Genomic DNA, 20351 nt, shown 5'->3' on the forward strand with positions numbered 1-20351 from the left:
CAGGGCAGAGAGTTCCACTGCTGAACCGCTCTCACAGTCAAGAAGTTCTTCTTAATGTTCAGATGGAATCTCCTGTCTTGTAGTTTGAAGCCATTGTTCTGTGTCCTAGTCTCCAGGGCAGCAGAAAACAAGCTTGCTCCCATCTCCCTATAACTTCCCCTCACATATTTATACATGGCCATCATGTCTCCTCTCAGCCTCTTTAAGCCGCTCCTCATAGGGCTTGTTCTCCAGACCCTTGATCATTTTAGTTGCCCTCCGCTGGACACATTCCAGCTTGTCAACATCTCCCTTCAATTGTGGTGCCCAGAATAGGACACAGTATTCCAGAGGTGGTCTAAGGCAGAAGAGAGGGGTAGCATGACTTCCCTGGATCTAGACACTAGACTCATATTTATGCAGGCCAAAATCCCATTGGCTTTTTTTGCTGCATCACATTGTTGGCTCATGTTTAACTAGTTGTCCATGAGGAGTCCAAGATCTTTTTCACACGTACTTCTCTCGAGCCATGCATCACCCATTCTGTATCTTTGCATTTCATTTTTTCTGCCTAAGTTGATCACCAACTTGCTCACACACTCCTTTGGTAAAAAAATTTCAGGAGACTCGTTCATATATTGTGCCATAGTCAATTACAAAAAAAGCAATAAAAATATGAAGCAGGTCACTCATTGCCAAGCTAGAAAGTGACAAGGAGCAAATCAATTCACAGTCAAGGAGTTATAATCATCATAGACTAAATCAGAGCACACATTTTCTTGAGTTTTTGGATTCCATACACCTTAAAAAATTGAATGGTCCTATAGAAAAATAAGTGATAAAATAGATGAAAAATAAATTCAAACAATAAATACAAGAAATAGTTTATTAAGGTCTGGACTGACCCCGCGTGCCAGTTCCGTATCTGTGGGGGGCATTTATCAGACCAGTCCTGAATCCCTGGGTCGCCCCTATTGCTGGCACTCCCAATCCTGAAGCGAAGACGCTGCTGTACGGTACAGTCCCGCGGTTGAAGCCAAGTCCATAAGGCCTTGTTTGAGTGTTTGCCAGAATGACCGGGTTCACATTTTTGCCAGGAGTATTAAAAGAGAATTCAGGAGGGGGGCTGCTTACTTTAGCTGGAGTGGATGTGGAAGGGCTAGAGTTTTCCGCAAGCTTTAGAGGCGGCATGGGAATTATGTAATGATCTGAAAGATTCAGCATATTGTTCGCAATAGGTCCGGTGGTCAAGGCAGGCCTGATCCAGTCGTCCTTGAATATCTGAACTGTCAAAGTAGACACTAATGTACATAATCGATTGGTCACATGAGCAAGAACCATTTGTTCATTGGCATCTCTTCGAATTCTCACATGGACTGATCCAGCCTAGAAAGCAAAGAAAAGGTTCATGAACTTCTGGTAAGTAACATTTACATACTATGCAGCCGGGATAATGGTCTCTGCAAGTGAAGCATATTTCGTATGTGCCAGCATGGTCAAATGTTTTGAGTGTTGGACGATGACTACGGAGACCAGGGTTTGAATCTCCACTCAGCCCCAGAAACCCACTGCCTGACCTTGAAAAGGAAGTCATACTCTCTCATTCTGAGAAAAGGGAACAGCAAACCGCCTCTGAACTAATCTTGCTAAGAAAACCCTATGACAGGTGTAACTTATGGTTGCCATTGGTCAGAAATGACTTGAAGTCAAAAAATTGCAAATGTAACCCTGGCCTAGACAAGAAATTATTGGCAGCATGGGAATTATGTAATGATCTGAAAGATTTAGCATATTGTTCGCAATAGGACTTATTGGACTTATTAAGTGACTGATTAATTCATGATACTTTTTAAAGAATATGACATAAGAAAAAGGTGCATACCAATGAGCCAAACCCCAATGTCCAGAAGTGTTCATTTCGAACTTCTAAGACGCCATCCAATGTAGAAACCTAGATCAGGACAAACAATAAACACTGAAATTTCTTTAATAATTCACTAGGGTTTTATAAATAGCCAAGCTTACTTAAGCCACTTTGAAATCTGTGAACTTTCCAATATAAACATGCGTAACATATATACTTAAGAGTATATATCCTATCCTTATAAGGTGACTAAATAAACTCTTGAAAACATATTCAAGGTATGGCTGTGTTGTCCATACAGCAAACTGAAACATAATAAAACAGGCACACCCTGGATCTCAATAGCAGTTACCTTTCTGCTGCTAATGGACTTCAAAATGTTACTGTTCCTTATCTTTGTCTCCAAATCAAAAGCAATATCTGATACAAAATGTGGCTCCAACACTGGCACTTCCTCTTTCTCTAAATAATTTTTAACATCTTAACGAATGGAGGTTTGAAAACTTGCATTATATGTTTTGTGCATTTTGGTTAGCTGAACTTGCTGACCAGCTATTCAAATCCAGGGAGCGGGGTGAGCTCCCGCTGTTAGCCCCAGCTTCTGCCAACCCAGCAGTTCAAAAACATGCAAATATGAGTAGATCAATAGGTACCGCCTTGGCAGGCAGGTAACGGCACTCCACGCAGTCATGCTGGCCACATGGCCTTGGAGGTTTCTATGGACAACGCTGGCTCTTAGGCTTACATATGGAAATGAGCACCACCCCCCAGAGTCAGACCCGACTAGACTTAACATCAAGGGGAAGCCTTTACCTTTAACATATATATTAAGGTACATATTGAATTAATTTAAAATTTATATGTAATTTTGAATTACTAGTAAATATTTACAGCAGTCCTTTTGATTTCCTGACTCCAACAAAGCATGTATATTTTCTACAAACTGTCAATAACTGGACCAAGATAGATTTCTAGGGGATTATAACTGAAGATCAGAACACATTTATATCATGACCTTTTGGCATTGAAGCTGATACCATTTATCTAGTTTTAAAGCAAAACATTCTATGTGTATTAGAACTTATGTTCGATCTTGTACTTTTTTAAAAAGCAAGATTTAGACCACGCAGAAATAGCATTCCACATGCAAATATTTTCACAGCTTCTATAGAGCAGATCTCAAATGCCCCTTCAGATCCTCCAGCCATGACCAACCTTCTTCCAGAACCATATCCCATGAGATGAGGACTACTATTACTATCAGTACCATATAGTCTTGTGGGGGGTTTCTGTCAAAATCACAGGATGAGGACCCTCTTATACCCCATGGCCCAGTGGGGCTCATTACCCAAACATGCCTAGAAGCATTTCATACAAACACATTTATTTACCTCTCTTATAAGTTTATCTAGCTGTCCAATCACATGAGGTGGTGTTGTCTGGGGAAAAAGAAATTAAAAATATGTATATTATTTTAAGACCAGCTTTGTTTTCTACATTATTTTTCTTGAAATACTTTTAAATTGCTTTTTAGAGCAAAGCCTTGTCAAGATAGAATCACAGAGTTGGAAGAGACCCTGTGGGTCATCCAGTCCCATCCCCTGCGAAGAAGCAGTATAATCGCATTCAAAACACCCCCGATAGTTGATACCAAACAATTAAACACAACAATTTATTTATTATTTGTTTACTTGATTTCTACCACATCTTTCTATCCATGGGGACTCACAAGGGCTCACATTTACAACCCTATAAATTTAAAAATGGCAAATGCAAATAAATAAATAATTCATAAATAGAATAAAATATTTGTGCCATGGACATATTTTAAAATACAGTTAAGATATAATAAATGCAATTACAATTATGTTTAAAACTGCCAATCCCTCCAGAATCCTACTCACAACCTTCCCAGCAACATGCTCCTCATTTTCCCCCAAATGCCTTCTGGCACAGAAAACCAATTAACTAAGTGAAGATAGCAGTCCTAAAAGCTCCAATTTACTGGAGTTTTTTTATACCACTTAAGTGATAGTATTATACCAGTAAAGTGATAACAGTACTAAAAGCTCCAATTTATTACAAAAAGATATTCATTTACTGAAAGGCAGGCTAGAACATCCAAGTTTTTGAGGCCTATTTAGGATGAGCCAGGGGAGGCCCACCCCAAAAAGCCTACTGTTTTTAGCACACCTCTTGGAAGGCATGTCAGCATAGACAAGTTCATGCAGACGGAAGTAGTCTTTCAAATAACCTGGTCCCAAGCCATTTCGGGCTTTAAAAGAGACCACCATTACAGAATCAGTGTTGTGTATTTTGTATACATCCAGGGAGTGGCATTCTCTCCTACTGAAGCTTCTAAGCCACCAGGCCATCCACAAGCCAACTAATCTCTCAAAATGTAAATTGCAAGCATTTTTGAGAACTGAAAATGACTGGTTTACTCCTACTGGGAGTGAGAAACAAAAAGAACATACTCACAAAAGCAGTGCTTCTCAATCTGTGGGTCCCCAGATGTTTTGGCCTTCAATTCCCAGAAATCCTAACAGATGATAAACTGGCTGGGATTTCGAGGAGTTGCAGGCCAAAACACCTGGGGATCCACAGATTGAGAACTACTGCACTAAAGCAAGCCCTCATTATAGCTCTGGTGGAGACTCACTGCTTTGGAAGTCTTTTAGGATGAGCAATTTGAACCCTTCAAACCAGGGCCCAGAGAAAGTGCAGGAGGCGGCCCTGTGCTCTTTGAGGGATTTATTATTATTAAATAAAATTATTAACTTTATTTTTATACCCCGCCTTCATCTCCCCAGAGGGACTCGGGGTGGCTTACATGGGGATTAGCCCTATCAAACATAGTTAAAATATAACACACTAAAATACATAAACAACAGAATAAAACAACATTATAGCAGAATATAAGAGCATGCATCTAACCAACAACCAATGAACCTGCAATAATAGTCAATTTCTGGGCACAGGTTGGAAGACTGGTGCAAATCAATCGTGAAAATAGATAAAGTGCATAAGTCAAATGGCAACATTAGGAATAGAGGGCAATGTAAGATGGAGCATTATTACTCTGAGTACAGAACAGTAGTAAAGTGCGAGGACGAGATTTTGGGTCATGGTTGGGGCCAAGATTACCTGAGGGATTGTCTAGTCAAAAGCACAGCGGAACATCCACATTTTTAGATCTTTGTGGAAGATGGACAGGGTGGTCTTAGATAATCTCCCTGGGGAGGGAGTTCCAGAGCTGGGGGTCCACCACCAAGAAGGCCCTCTCACTCGACCGCACCAACCGTGCTTGTAACAAGGATGGGAGCGAGAGAAAAGCCTCCCCAGAAGATCTTAAAGATCGTGCAGGTTTGTAAGGGAAGATGCAGTCACGAAGACAGGCAGGTCCTGAACAATTTAGGGATCCACGTGATTTCCATTCCTGATCCAAACTATTTTTAAAACTAGCTCCACATACCAGAGATAAGAGCAATGCAACACAAAGGACAATACATTGTAACACTCGGCTATTACAGTGCTGCTAAAACATGAGCAATTAAGGTATCTGGGAACCATCTGGTTGTTTCACACGGCTTGAGTGGGAGGGAAAAGACAAGACATATTGTCCAAATAGAGTTTTGCCAGAGAAAGTACTCAGTGGGCGGCAGTTTGTGAACAGCATCCTTGTTGATATATCAAATTAAAATATACCAAATGGCAGAGAATGAGCTGATAGGTTGTTCTTTTGAGGCTCAAAGTCGCTGGGTTATTGTTTCTAAATTACAACTCAGCCAAAACCAAATGAAACAATAATAATAGTAATTATTAATAATAATATTATATTTATTTGTATTCTGCTTTCCTCTCCTATAAAATCATAGCATTGGAAGAGACATCTGGGCCATCAAGTCCAACTCCCTACCATGCAGGAAAAGCACAAAGTACTCTTTAAACCCTTTGAGTCTCTAAAATATGACTCAAAGCAGCTCACAACACTAAAAACAATACAAATCACGATTTCAAACCAACAAAATATTAACATTAAAATGGAATGGATTGTAAACAATTCAAATCACAAAACTATTAAAATCTGTTAAAAACATTTCCTAATTGTGGTGAATTGAAATTGTATCTTCTTTTTTGAATGTAATTTTTAAAAACAAGCTTTTTTTGAAATTTATTATTAAATGAGGCCCTGGGGAGAAAAGCAGCTGCTATTAGTCCAATCAGGATTTGCTGCCAGCATTTTCAGTTTTCTGAAGAATAACTTCCTATCATAAGGTGACTAAATAAACTCTTGGAAACGTATTCAAGGTATGGCTGTGTTGTCCATACAGCAAATTGAAACACAATAAAAAGGGCACATCCTGGATCCCAATAGCAGTTACCTTTCTGCTGCTAATGGACTTTAATTTTTTACTGTCTCTCATTTTTGTCTCCAAACCAACAGCAATATCTGAAATAAAAGGTGGCTCCAACACTGGCACTTCCTCTTTCTCTAAATGATTTTTTAACATCTTAACTAATGGAGGTTTGAAAACTTGCATTACACTTTTAATACATTTTGGTTAGCCAATAAGGGTATCACCTTTTGTGGCCTCTGCTTTTTGTTTTACATACACTCTTATTCATTTATCAACTTGGAAATTCACTCTTAGGAATGAACAGCCTCTCTGCATCTTCCAGTGGCCCCCTGGTGGCACAATAGGTTAAACTCCTGAGCTACTAAACGTGCTGACCAAAAGGTTGATGGTTCAATCCGAGGTGCAGGGTGAGCTCCTGCCATTAGCCCCAGCTTCTGCCAACCTAGCTGTTCAAAAACATGCAAATGTGAGTAGATAAATAGGTATCGCTTCTGCGGGAAGGTAACGGTGCTCCATGCAGTCATGCTGGCCACATGACCTCAGAGGTGTCTATGGACAACGCTGGCTCTTCGGCTTAGAAATGGGAGATGAACACCACCTTCCAGAGTCAGACTTGACTAGACTTAATGTCAGGGGAAACCTTTACCTTTAACTGCATCTTCTGCATCAAGTTTATATAGTTAAGATAACAGATGGTAGAAAGCTAGAAGCTAGGCCAACCAAATAAACTCTCAAGAGATCAAACAAACCTACAAACTCTTTCAAGTGCCTATTTTTGTACAGTTTCCTTAAAATATGCAAAGCATCTCTCAGGACCAAGTTCTTAAATAGTAAATCATCATAATATTGTCTACATGGACAGGAAATGGTGTTCCTGTATCGTCCTTGATTTTCTGAGATCCATTTTGTACATTTCACAAAACAAGAGAGTCTATGTCTATGAATTTCCCCAGCACTTTCTTGTTCTGTTGTTGAAGTAAGAAGGTGCTGGGAATATTGGGCAAACTGTAAAACACCACTGCAAATGGCTTCCCTTGTTCTCTTACCTGAAGCAACACTTTCCCACTGTAGACACTCATGGGATACATGGTCCCAAACGTCATCAAGGCAATGGCTACTGCAGAGGCAGTATCAACAGCAAAGTAATTACTGAAAGAAACAAACACAATATTAGAGGGGGCATCTTTTCTCCCCTAATAAATATCTTTTAATATTATGTCAAATATAGATGCACTTACTTAATTTCGATTAGCATGTATGTAATGCAGAGAGCTAAAGCCCCAGCAAGGTCAATCAAGACGAAAGGATTCATGCGTGGAAGAAAGATGCTGCTCAAACCAGGAATGATACCACACAAACTAGAAGAAAACAACAAGTGATATAATTAGTAATGGCGACTGCTAGATAAACAACCACATGCCCCATGTATTATATAGTGATGAGTTTTATACTTGCTCTCTCCAAAGAAGGGAAATAAACTCAGAAGAATTATGTGCCTAGTTATTATATTACAGCAGATGGAGGAATATAAGTATCTGGAGAATTTCCAACTAGAGCAGTTCAACCATCTGAAAAATTCAGGAGCAAAATTGTTATTATCTCTCTCTAATCTGATTGTTATTTTTCAAGCTACCAGGGCCTTTAAGGTAATATTACCAAGGATAATATTTAAGCTTCTGAATAGTTAAGCAACAACTCAAGTATTTCCTGGCTTCAGAAAACCTATTTACTAGCGATTCATGCAACCTCCATTAATGGCTTCCAGATGTAAAAAATACTTTAAACTTTTGTAAATGATATGATCAAATGGTCATCCCAGAAATTCCACAACACAGAGAGCAATCCTTGGCATCTCTAGCTAATCCCCTCCCTTGCCAGAAAAAAGGGTTTTGGATCAAAGAGCCATTTCCTCTGAGACTCCAGAGAAGTACACTGCAGTCTCACTGGGTAAAAGACTAATGGTTGCTGGGCTGTGTATACATATGTATAGTTATGTACATGTGTATTTTGAAGTCTCCTAATAGCTGCTTTGAGACTCGTTCCATCAAAAATTGAGAAATACATTATTTAAGAAGTAGTCTGAGATCCAGGAATGCTGGTACTTGTTCCAAGGGATAATGTTGGGCTAAAAAAAAATAGCAGTGTAATGACTGCAATGTAGTTTCATATGACTGTATGGGAAAGGAGCATTTCCCTTTTGCCCACACTTGGAAATTCTCAAGGTCCAAGTTCTCTCTAAAACACTTTAAATGTGCCAAGAGACAGAAACTTTATACCTAGTTTCAGAGAAGGATATTTCAAAATATTGCAGGAGGAATATATTGTAGGAACATGTGTTGCATACATTCGAGCTTGCTTTTTTTCCCTCGGGCACTTTTGATTTATTTGCTGACCACAACATTTTCTAGGGAACTCTCACTCCAGAGGCCAAACTGAAGTCTACAGCAGTTTGTTTTATGAGTCAATCTAGTTTCCAAATTATTCCTCATAACTAGACTAAAATACTCAAACCTAGTATTTTAGATTTTAGCAACACAATAGATGTTTCATATCTTGTCTTGAAAATGCACTACAACTGTGCTTAGCTACTAATCTTACAGGAAAGTACAGAAAGTTAAAATATCATGCCAGCAAGGTTCATTGTGAGAGCCACTATGATTATAAAACCTCTGGCTCTCAAATGAGAAGGCAGGAAAGGCAGATCTGAGCCAAAGCCTGGGAGATTCAAAGCCCTGCAAATTACATAATTATACTCTCATTCTCAATCTTACCTCCTACTGAGATCTGCAACATGCTCCTGAAGCCAACTTGTACTTGCAGCTACAAAAAAGGGGGATGTGTAACCATGAAAAATTAATACCTCACAGTTGTGAACCTAACATTACTAGAAATCTATATCAAGTTATGTTCAAAATAATATTTTATTAATCTTAACAATATACACTTTAGCATCTCTTCTTCACCCATTTTTGTTACTTTTTACTTGGTTGGGGAGGACAAATTTTCTCAGTCGAACAGATAGAAAGCTGCAGAACTATACATTTGCAAGAGTATTTCTTCAGTTCTAAGATGCACTTTCCCCTATATAAACATCACTAAAAATGAGGTGACTCCTACAATAACAGGTACATATATATACGGTATATATAGCTTTTTCTTCTGTTGGCAGTGCTGATATTACTATGCATCTTACAATCAATGGCATCTTAGAATAAAACCAAGTCAAAAATTCAAACATACTAAAAGCTAGGAAATGTTTATAGTATCAAATTCATCAGGTTTCACACATTACCGCCCATCCTGAGGTAAACTTTGTAAGGAGTCATCCATTAACTGAAAATACATCAAAGATGTTTCAAAACACTTATGGGGCAGCTGTCTTAACTTCAAAAATCTATTCTATTTTAACTACCCTCTGAGTTGTCTCTACAATTGGTTCTATAATATAATTTATATTCTTCATTATGGAAAGCCTCCACATCAAAATACATTTAAATCAAAATATGTGAATACTGATAAATAATTTCAAACGCTACTCCACTGTTGTTGGTATTTTCCCACATGTGGCAACACTGCCCAAAAAACTGTGTATAAACAGTCTAAATTTAAGAGATTCTATGAGTGTTTCTTAGAAATATCAGGAAATAGTTTATTAATATGAAGAACCACTTTTCAGACCTATCCACAATTCTACTTTGCACATACAAGTGCCACAAGCTCTCTGATGAGCAGGACCAAAGAAATTGCAGTGATTTAGCATTCATTTGTAGCAACATTCAGACAAACATGGAAGTCCCAGTTTCAAGCAGAGAAGTCTTCTGACATTTCTAACATTCAACAAAATGAAATGCTAACCAGAGAACATTCATCCTTTACCCCTGACACCTTTAGGCAAATTGTGAATAAAAAAAGTTTTGGTGACAACGATAATTATTGACTAGTAAACAACATTTTGAACATACAAATATTCACTCCTTTTATGTCCCCCCCCCCTTATTTACTTACTACGTACCTTCAGAGACATAAGCAAAAGGTTTGTTTCTAATAGATAGCATTGTAAACAAGTTGAAAGAGAGTGCCACAAAGGTGCCAACCAACAATCGACCCCTAAAAGGAGTAATGAAATTAATTAATGTGCCTTAATATGATAACAAGGTACTATAGTGAGTTACATTAGACAGTTATAGTATCCCCCACATACCATATTTCAGCCCTATTCAATTTCTTTTTAATCAGATCTAACCTGTTAACATTTTTAACTTCTTTATCTATGTATTCATCATATTCTAAAAGCTTAAATACAAGAAAGTCAGATTCAGTTATATCAATGAACTCAAAATTCTCTGCTGCAACATTTTAAAATCAGATTATTAACTAATTGTTTGAACTGATTTCTATTTAGACACAATCTGGAATATTAATCTAAACACATTTTTGCGACTGACCTGAAGGCAGCATAAATGTCATTTATATCTCTATATAGTATTACATAGTGTAACATTATGTAAAATCAACCCTGTTTTGATTATGCTATTTTATTCCTACAACATTTAAGTTCACATATCTGTATATTAAAAGCACTTACGTGTGAATCTCTGGTTGTTCCAGAAATCTCTCGGCACTACAAGACAAGAGAATCATTTTTAAAGTCAGCACACATTTATTTTAAGAAATATATTAGTCACATCAAATGTGTAGATCCCAGTACTGGATTGCTGCTAATAAATCATCACATTATTGTTTGTAACAATTGCAAGAAAAACTATTGTAGCAGATATTCCTACCTTTCTTTTAGTATAAAAAGTGCCCCAAGCTGTGCCAGAACTGTTGAGGCAAATACTGCTAAGACTTCAAATCTCTCAAACCTGAAATTTGAGAAATAAACATGAACAGGTAAGAACATTTAGCAGAAAGTAAATCCCATTAAAAAGATGATTTGTTAATATTTGATTAAATATGAGACTGAATAATATTACCCTTGACTCTCTAATTAAAAAGTAAATAATATAAAGACCAAACTTTGTGCTAGGAGTGATTTAGTGAATTATACACAATTGGTACCTGCTGGGGTTAGGCTACAGACCCCCATAAGGATTCAAAAATCCATGGATGCTGAGATCTCAATATATATGCTGGCATAGTAATATAATGTTCCTTATATAAAATTACAAAATAGGGACTCACTTTTAAAAAACATATTTTCAAGCAATGGGTATTTGACCCCTTGAATGAAGAATCTGTGGAGGTGGAGGACCAAATGTAGATATGAAAATCTCTGTTCAAAATCCCATAGCCAAGGCTATAAAACAAGGCTAGCACTAAGCCTTGAATACAATGCTATTTTGGTATGCAGGTTCTAGCTTTCTTACAGTTAGCTAAAGTATTTTGTAAAAATCTGGCATGGATTCATAAATAGACTTTCCCTTAAAAAACCTCCAAGAACTATTAAACACTTTTCTCATTCTTTAAGGAAATGAAAGTCACTCAAAGTATCAACATATTTTGCAAACTTACCCAAATGAATAGGCTGGGGAAGGCTTTTTCATCATCACCCAATAACTTATCAAGCAAGTTATTAAGCTAAAGAAACAAAGCAAGTTTCAAGTGAACATTAAAAGAAGATCCAGCTAGTTAAAATTCAGATGAATTCCCAATTTTCAAAATGCTAAATGTAACATTCAAATGATTTCCTTTGGCAGGACTTAGAATTTCTTAAGGAATGGCTGGACAAAGTATGGCCCCAGAGTTACATGTGGCCCTTGCAACCCTTAACTGTGATTTCAGGACCCCCAGAAGCCCCCCAAAATTTATTTACATTTTTGGATTAATTTTGAATTGATTTTTTTGCCCCCATATCTATCAGTATACATAACACAGATTTGTTTACTTTCCTGAACCCTCTCATTCCAACTTGCAGAGCTCCTATCAATACACCCTGAGGTGTAGTATGGATATATGTAGCATAAGTTATAATTAAGGAAAGTTAAATACAGATAAGAAGCACACTTAAGGTGCGTTTGATTCTTTTTTACTGCTGATTTGTATAAGATAGGGTATAATCTTTTGACTAAGATATTGTAAAAAGAAGAAAGGTTGTACATTTATACATTTTGACTGATAAATCTACAAATATAAATAAATAAATAAACACGGAGTTTTCCAAGAAAAGAAAGTACCTATTTCTTTTTCCACTATGAATTCTCACACTAAGAAGTAAACTGGAATAGGCCAGAGTCCCTCTCACCTGCTTACGTAATGCTGCTCTATGGTCAATAATTTGGTGGATGCGACTGACCCCTGTGAAGAATCTTAGGGGAGTGTCCTTATCCCTCCTGCCTCCCATGAAAAAAGGTTACAATTTGAAAAGTCTATAGGGCACGGAAAGCAACGTTTCCATGTTTTAAGCTTATTTTAAACTTGAAGAGGTTGTTTTTAAAGTGACATCCAACGTTTTGAAAAATGTGGAGATGTTAAGGGCCTCAAAATGAGTTTTGCTATTATATGAAACCTATGGGCTGCATGCTCCCCAAGCACCTGTTTTAGAAAGTTATACAGAAGTCACTGTAGCTTACAGATTCTTAACTTTCTCTTAATTGTACTCAATTTAGCAACATGCTGTATTCTCTCTTCCTGAAAACCCCAGAGCTTTCTTTTTAGGTTATCTCGGAAAAAAGCTTGAGAAAGTTTTGCAATCTCATGTCAGATACCAAAAATACATTTAGGCTGAAATTCTATGTCCACTCGCTTTGAAGAAGAATAAACTCCTTGAACACAATAGGATGTAATTCCATATAGGCATGTACAGTATATGATACCACTGTTAGCCTATGAAATTTCATACTTACATGTAAGGGAAAGTTAAAGGTTTCCCCTTGACATTAAGTCTAGTTGTGTCCAACTCTGGGGGTGAGGTGTGTGTGTGCTCATTTCCATTTCTAAGCCAAAGAGCCAGCATTGCCCGTAGATGCCTCCTAGGTCATGTGGCCAGCATGACTGCATGGAGCACCCTTACCCACAGAAACGGTACCTTACCCACAGAAATGGTACCATACATTTGCATGTTTTCGAACTGCTAGATTGACAGAAACTGGAACTAACAGTGGGAGTTCACCCCATTCCCCAGATTCGAACCGTTGACCTTTTGGTCAGCAAGTTCAGAAGCTCAGCAGTTTAACCTGATGCATCACCTGGGTTTCACTTACATGTAATAAGTAAAAGATGTTAACCACTACCTATGGTTTTGGATAACAGGGTATGAACACATCATATACATTTCTCATATTCAGAAATTTAATAAGTAAGCATACCTGAACAGATCGAATATTGTTAGGTAGGTATATGCAGTTAAAGCTGTGGAAAGAAGATTACCTAAAGATTACTCTTGTAGAAATGATCAATTGACAGCTTCTCTTGTGCAAAAAGAGATGTGGGTTATTTTTAAGGGTAAACATTTCATTAGGCTATATACCACTTCCTACATAATAAGCACATTTGTTTTAAAGATATTTTTTTATAGACACAAGTTACATTGTAATAGTTTTAAACATTTTAAAAGCATTGTTCCCATCACAAAGCATTAGTACCTTTCTTACATCTGAGTCCTTCAATTTCTCAGAATCTGTACCTCTGCTGTCTGAGGATGGCCTTAGCCATCCTTCTTCCAAGACCAAAATGCTGATATCAAATCTGAGATACAAGCTCTTCCCCCATTGCCTTCTTTCCGTGTCTCTCCTGCTCAAAATCCATTTCTCCTGTCTTGACCCACCAGTCACCTCTACTCTTCAGTCCCACTTCTATTCCACTGCATTTTAAACAAAAGGTCTCATGGGTATAAGCTGCCATGTGTGCATACAGATTTGAGATTTTTGCCAAGATCACAGCAGATAGGGGGAAATTAACCCATTCACTCCAGCTAGGGGAAGGGGAGATGTGCAAAAAAGCAACACATAGATTAAAGCAATCTTTTATCTGGCTAGCAGTTTCTCCAGTGTTGCTGGACTGCGACTGCTTTAGCCTATATAATATGGGATAGTGAGAACTGTGGCCCAGCAATAACTGGAAAGTCACACATCATCCATCCCTGAACTTTATTATGATCTATTCACCTTGAGATGAAAATAAAAATAGTTGAAAATGTTACAATCAACTTGCCTCAGTAATAAATACCCTATAGCAGTGGTTCTCAGCCTGTGAGTTCCCAGGTGTTTTGGCCTACAATTCCCAGAAATCCCAGCCCGTTTACCAGCTGTTAGGATTTCAAGGAGTTGATGGCTGAAACATCTGAGGACCCACAGGTTGAGAACCACTGCCCTATACCATGCTGGATCTTCTCTTTGCACATTTCTGATGTTGAGAAATTCAACTGCAGTGTTGGAGGCATACTGCAACAGCCAACTCCTAGAAATTTCCAAAAACTTGGAGCACAAACAGTGCCAGTGAGATTGTCAACCCTCATTCAAATAAGGCAAAAAAAAACAAGACAAAGCTTTAAGGAACATAGGTTAATTAATCTTGTTGTCCTATTAAACTCAAGGGAAATCAAGGAAGAAATGACACAAGAAAATATCACATGATCCATAGTATCTTATGAGAAGAAAAACCTACAGAAAGATACTGCTTAATCTCATATGATGCTCACAGATCTACACTCATTTAATTATTATCTTGATTGCCTAACTATGTTACAAGCCAAGGGCAGCTCATTTTATGAATTCTATAATCAATTTACATAAGCCTGTGTATGTAGAAACAGAAACATACCTATGCTGTTTGTAGAACTGCACCACATGAGAAGGAAACCAGTACATACTACGTTTACTGCACCAAACAGCAAGATTTTCCAGGACTGTAAATGACAATAATTAAAGTAAGTTTGAAAAAGAATTAAACACTGTATTAGAAGAAGAAAAAAGCACCCTGAGATGTAGACATGTACGCAAATATTGACCACTATCAGCTCTAAGCCCTTGTGGGTCTCAAAAAGAGCAATGGTGTATCTTCTGGGGCATATGTATTGTCCAAGCTTCCAAAAACTATAATTTACAAAACTACAGACAAGTGTTGCAGTCACATGTGCTTTCCACTTTCCATCACAGGCCAGGTTAGTAAAAACAGCTTGCAAGCCTTGTAATGCACCAAAATCCCCTGTTCCATTCAAGCTAGGACTTCTGGTTCGACGCTGGTTTAAAATGTAAGGAACACACAGCAGTGGTCCCCATCAAAGACGTCATTAACCTTGGAGCAATGATTGTATTAGTCCATAAACCAATCCCTTGAACATCTACCTAGGCATAAATACTGATTCTAACTCAACTGCCATCTGAGTAGATATTGCTAAAACAAGTAATAGCATAACCAGAGCAATTAACTGGAATGATAGAGAGAGAACATGTAACCAAAATTAATATCATATACTCCTCCATAAATAATGAAGAAAAATAGATGCATGCCCCACAAATTTAAATTAAACCTGATATGGAAGCAATGGCCGTCAGTTTGGATAACCCGAGAAGGGCATGCAAGGTGTGGGTATCTTGGAAGTTTCTCATTCATAGGGCCTCATAAATCAACATGACTTTAGTCAAATAACAACAAATCTTTAGGTTCTTGTGGTTTTTTTCGGGCTATATGGCCATGTTCTAGAGGCATTTCTCCTGACGTTTCGCCTGCATCTATAGCAAGCATCCTCAGAGGTGAGGTCTGTTGGAACACAACAGTTCCAACAGACCTCACCTCTGAGGATGCTTGCCATAGATGCAGGCGAAACGTCAGGAGAAATGCCTCTAGAACATGGCCATATAGCCCGAAAAAAACCCAAGAACCTAGTGATTCCAGCCATGAAAGCCTTCGACAACAAATCTTTGCTTAAAACTTACATGTTCAAAGCAATTTCTCAACAGATACACATGTTACTAAATGTGATACTTTCTTTTCTGTTACATATATTTAAAAAACATTCTCACCCTCCGATCAGATGCTACTGATCTAAATTCCTGTGTCAACTTGCCAAGCAGAGATCTCTGAGACTTGCGAAACAAGTATATTGTTCCCTGTGAACAAAAACAAAACAAGAGTAACACTTTGAACAAAAAAAGACGAGTAACATTTGTTAATTTATTTACAACTGAGTTTTCAAAATTGAGCTTGGTTTCTGATCACAAACAAAATACAACTGTCACAAAAGTAATAATAAATAAATAATAAAACTTTATTTATATACTGTCCTATCTCTCCGAAGGGACTCAGAGTGGTGAACAACAAAGTCAGCAAACATTCAATGCTGTACAAAAGAAAAACACAAAACAAATAATTATCCCATCCAAAACCCTCGCAGATCCACATTTAAACCAAAAATAAGACTCATTATGTAACATTTACAATTCCATAGTAATCCATCAAGAAAATTCATCAAGTAGCAGGGATGATGTGCCCACGCTCTGACCAGCTCGTAAAAGGGCATTTGTAAATAGCATGGCAGTTGTTCAGGTAAGTGAATACATATGAACCTAAAGCAGATGCAAACAAGCTTAAGTGTCTTTAACAGTAACATAACACACAGAAATACAACAGGATATGTTTCAACTTTTACTCAAGTTATTTTTAACCTACATTGTTCTCTAAAGATCTGATTATGTAATGTATTTATTTTCATAAACTTATAAAGCCATTCATACTGACAGATGGTAACTTGATTAGAGACGCCACCCCCATCTTGAACATCACAGATGAGAAAAAAATAAACATAGGATTCTTTACAAAGGTTGAAAACTTTCTGCTCTCCTAGTCCATCCTGATGTGCTCTTGTAGTTTGATGTGCAGAAATGTATTACTTCTTAAACCTTTACATAATGTGATCAGTGTTGGAGTGGAATTGGGAAGTTCCAATTTCAACTCTACACTAAAGGCAGGAAATACAAAGAATCACAATGTTGGAAGAAACCTTGAAGGCCACCCACTCCAACCCCATGCTATAAAGGATCACACAGTCAAAGCACTCCAGACAGAGGGCTATCCAGACTCTGCTTGAAAACCTCTAGCTAAGGACACTGAGGCAGCATATTGCACTGCTGAATACATCTTACTGTCAGGACATTCTTTCTAGTATTTAGGTGGAATCTTTTTTCCTGTAATTTGAATCCATTGCTCCAGAAAGGCCCTATATCCCAGGATCTGATCCCAGGTTTTCTGTTTATCCCAAATTATCTGGCAGTGAGAACTCATATAATCCAGTTTAAAGCAGAAAACCTGTAATCCAATTCTGGGATATAGAGCCTGTCTGGAATGGCACCTAATCTCCAAAGTAGCAAAAAAGGCTTGTTTCCTCCTCAATGGGGCATCCTTTTAGATACTTAAACATGGCTATCATGTATCCTCTCAGGCTTCTTTTCTCCAAGCTAAACATACCCAGCTCCCTCAGCCATTCCTCATAGGGCTTGACTTCTAGACCTTGGATCATTTTGGCTGCCCTTCTCTGGACATGTTCCAGCTTGTCAATATCCTCCCTGATGCTACTCTGTCTCATAGAGTTGTGGAGAGGATGGAGTTAGAAGAACAACTACACAGGCCATTTTAAGTTCATTGAAGAAACACAATCCATCAACAGATACACAGACATCACGGCAATTTACAATACAGGTTGAACATCCTTTATCCAGAATTCCAAAATACTCCAAAATTGTAATACATAAGTTGGCTGAGGCAATGACACAATTTCCTTCTGGTGGTTCAGTGTACATAAACTTTGTTTCATATATACACTTATTTAAAATATTGTATAAAATTAGTTTCATAGAATCATACAATCATAGAGTTGAAAGAGATCTCATGGGCCATCCAGTCCAACCCCCTGCCAAGAAGCAGGAAAATTGCATTCAAATCACCCCTGACAGATGGCCATCCAGCCTGTTTAAAAGTCTCCAAAAAAGGAGCCTCCACCACACTCTGGGGCAAAGAGTTCCACTGCTGAACAGCGCTCACAGTAAGGAAGTTCTTCCTAATGTTCAGATGGAATCTTCTTTCTTGTAGTTTGAAGCCATTGTTCCACGTCCTAGTATTCAGGGCAGCAGAAAACAAGCTTGCTCCCTACTCCCTATGACTTCCTCTCACATACTTATACAAGGCTTATTTTATTTTATTTGTCGTGTCAGAGCAGCCAGTCCATTATATTACATTTCTAACAGAACAAAGCAAACAAACAGAAAAATACACAACTTGTGAGTTTGGTAGCTGGTTAAATGTCCTTTGACCAGTATCTGGCCACTTGGAGTGCTTCCGGTGTTGCTGCAAAAAGGTCCTCCATTGTGCATGTAGCAGGGCTCAGGTTGCATTGCAGCAGGTGGTCAGTGGTTTGCTCTTCTCCGCACTCGCATGTCGAGGATTCTACTTTGTAGCCCCATTTCTGAAGGTTGGCTCTGCATCTCGTGGTGCCAGAGCGCAGTCTGTTCAATGCCTTCCAAGTCGCCCAGTCTTCTGTGTGCCCAGGAGGGAGTCTCTCATTTGGTATCAGCCATTGGTTGAAGTGCTGGGTTTGAGCCTGCCACTTTTGGACTCTCGCTTGCTGAGGTGTTCCAGCGAGTGTCTCTGTAGATCTTAGAAAACTATGTCTAGATTTAAGTCGTTGGCGTGCTGGCTGATACCCAAACGGGATGAGCTGGAGATGTCTCTGCCTTGGTCCTTTCACTATTGGCTGCTACTTCCCGGCGGATGTCAGGTGGTGCAATACCGGCTAAGCAGTGCAATTCCTCCTATACAAGGCTATAATGTCTCCTCTCAGCCTTCTCTTCTGCAGGCTAAACATGCCCAGTTCTTTAAGCTGCTCCTCATAGGGCTTGTTCTCCAGACCCTTGATCATTTTAGTCACCCTCCACTGGACACATTCCAGCTTGTCAATATCTCTCTTGAATTGTGGTGCCCAGAATTGGACACAATATTCCAGGTGTGGTCTAACCAAAGCGGAATAGAGGGGTAGCATGACTTGTCAATATAATATAAAATCACATACTTATACATGGCTATCATGTCTCCTCTCAGGCATTAAGACGTATATGAAACAAATACTTGTAGTGCTGAGGCTTGGATTCCCTCTCCAAGGGTCCGTCTACACGGCAGAATTGACATGGCCCAATGCTATGGAGTCACGGGAGTTGTAGTTTGGTGAGGCACAAGTACTATTGGTCGGAAAAGGCTAAAAACATTGTCAAATTACAACTCCCATGATTCCATAACACTGAGATATTGCAGTTTAAAGTGGTGTCAAGCTGCATTAATTCTACAGCGTAGACATTATGTACATTGATACAAAAACCCCAAAACATCAAGAAGGGAGGCTCAATATGTTAACAATTTCTGTTTTTTTCTCTCCCTCATGGTCTGGATCTAGTATATGAATTAATTCATTCATTCATTGCATAAGAAGTAGTATCAGCTTCAATCCTTTCCTAAAACGCCTTTTTTCAGACCATGGGAAAGCAAGGACTGAGAAAACCAGAAGGTCCCTGGGAAAGGTAAACCACATTCCACATCTCAGCCATACTAAACAGCCCATCACTTAGCATAGAGGCAATCTCAGTTAACGCATGCGTACAATCGCCCCATCCGAGGCCATGAGGGCCCCCCAGTTTTGAGCTGAAAATAAGGAAACTCACCATGTTGAGGGACAAGCGGCTCCCCAAAGGGGCCGGAAAAGGTGGGCCCTTCCTGTCACCATGGAGATGAGGTGGGAAATGAAATAGCTGACGTGTAATTGGTCGGTCCCGGGACAGAGCAGGAAGTGACGCTATACTCTGTCTCAGAGCTAGTCAACGTTGCGACAGGCAAGGAAGTGAATGAAAAGGACGCATGCGCCAGAGCTGAAGAGAGGAACGGACCAATCGCTGCGGAGGCGGGCTACATTGCCATAGTTACAGCGGCGGGCTTCCATTGGTCCATTTTTCAGCGGGGCTGTCAATCAGTGACGTAGGAGCGCTAAAAGAGAATGGGGGAAGAGTCTCAGCGTGGCTTGCCTTAAAGGGATATTACTTTAGGAGGGTGCAAATGGGAGGAGAAATTCAGCCCTCCAGGGGTTTGGACTTCAACTCCCACCATTCTCCCCCAGGGGGAAAAGGAAGGGGCCTGAGGCTGTTGGGAATGGTGGGAGTTGAAGTCCAAAA

General features: G+C 38.8%; 1 protein-coding gene across 1 annotated transcript; it reads right to left on the minus strand.

Annotated features, from left to right (window-relative positions):
• Nucleotides 1-851: 851 nt before the first annotated feature.
• Nucleotides 852-19976, minus strand: SLC30A6 (solute carrier family 30 member 6). The gene is made up of 14 exons (XM_060753960.2): nucleotides 19848-19976; nucleotides 16167-16253; nucleotides 14965-15049; nucleotides 13512-13554; nucleotides 11719-11784; nucleotides 10989-11069; nucleotides 10790-10825; nucleotides 10217-10311; nucleotides 8976-9024; nucleotides 7443-7562; nucleotides 7251-7353; nucleotides 3235-3282; nucleotides 1862-1930; nucleotides 852-1365 (listed from the first exon to the last, which is right to left on the minus strand). Exons 1-14 carry the CDS (start codon nucleotides 19848-19850, stop codon nucleotides 868-870), a joined length of 1383 nt encoding a protein of 460 aa, XP_060609943.2. The 5' UTR covers nucleotides 19851-19976; the 3' UTR covers nucleotides 852-867.
• Nucleotides 19977-20351: the final 375 nt, after the last annotated feature.

This window comes from Anolis sagrei, chromosome 1 (genome assembly GCF_037176765.1).
Source record: "Anolis sagrei isolate rAnoSag1 chromosome 1, rAnoSag1.mat, whole genome shotgun sequence".
Lineage (NCBI taxonomy): Eukaryota > Metazoa > Chordata > Lepidosauria > Squamata > Dactyloidae > Anolis > Anolis sagrei.

What these genes read in the sequence shown, in the direction of transcription:
- SLC30A6 (XM_060753960.2), bottom strand. An exon ending in TACATGCTAATCGAAATTAA is followed by an intron (nt 7,354 to 7,442) that starts GTAAGTGCATCT and finishes TGTTTCTTTCAG; the next exon opens with TAATTACTTTGCTGTTGATA. An exon ending in GTGGGAAAGTGTTGCTTCAG is followed by an intron (nt 3,283 to 7,250) that starts GTAAGAGAACAA and finishes CTTTTTCCCCAG; the next exon opens with ACAACACCACCTCATGTGAT.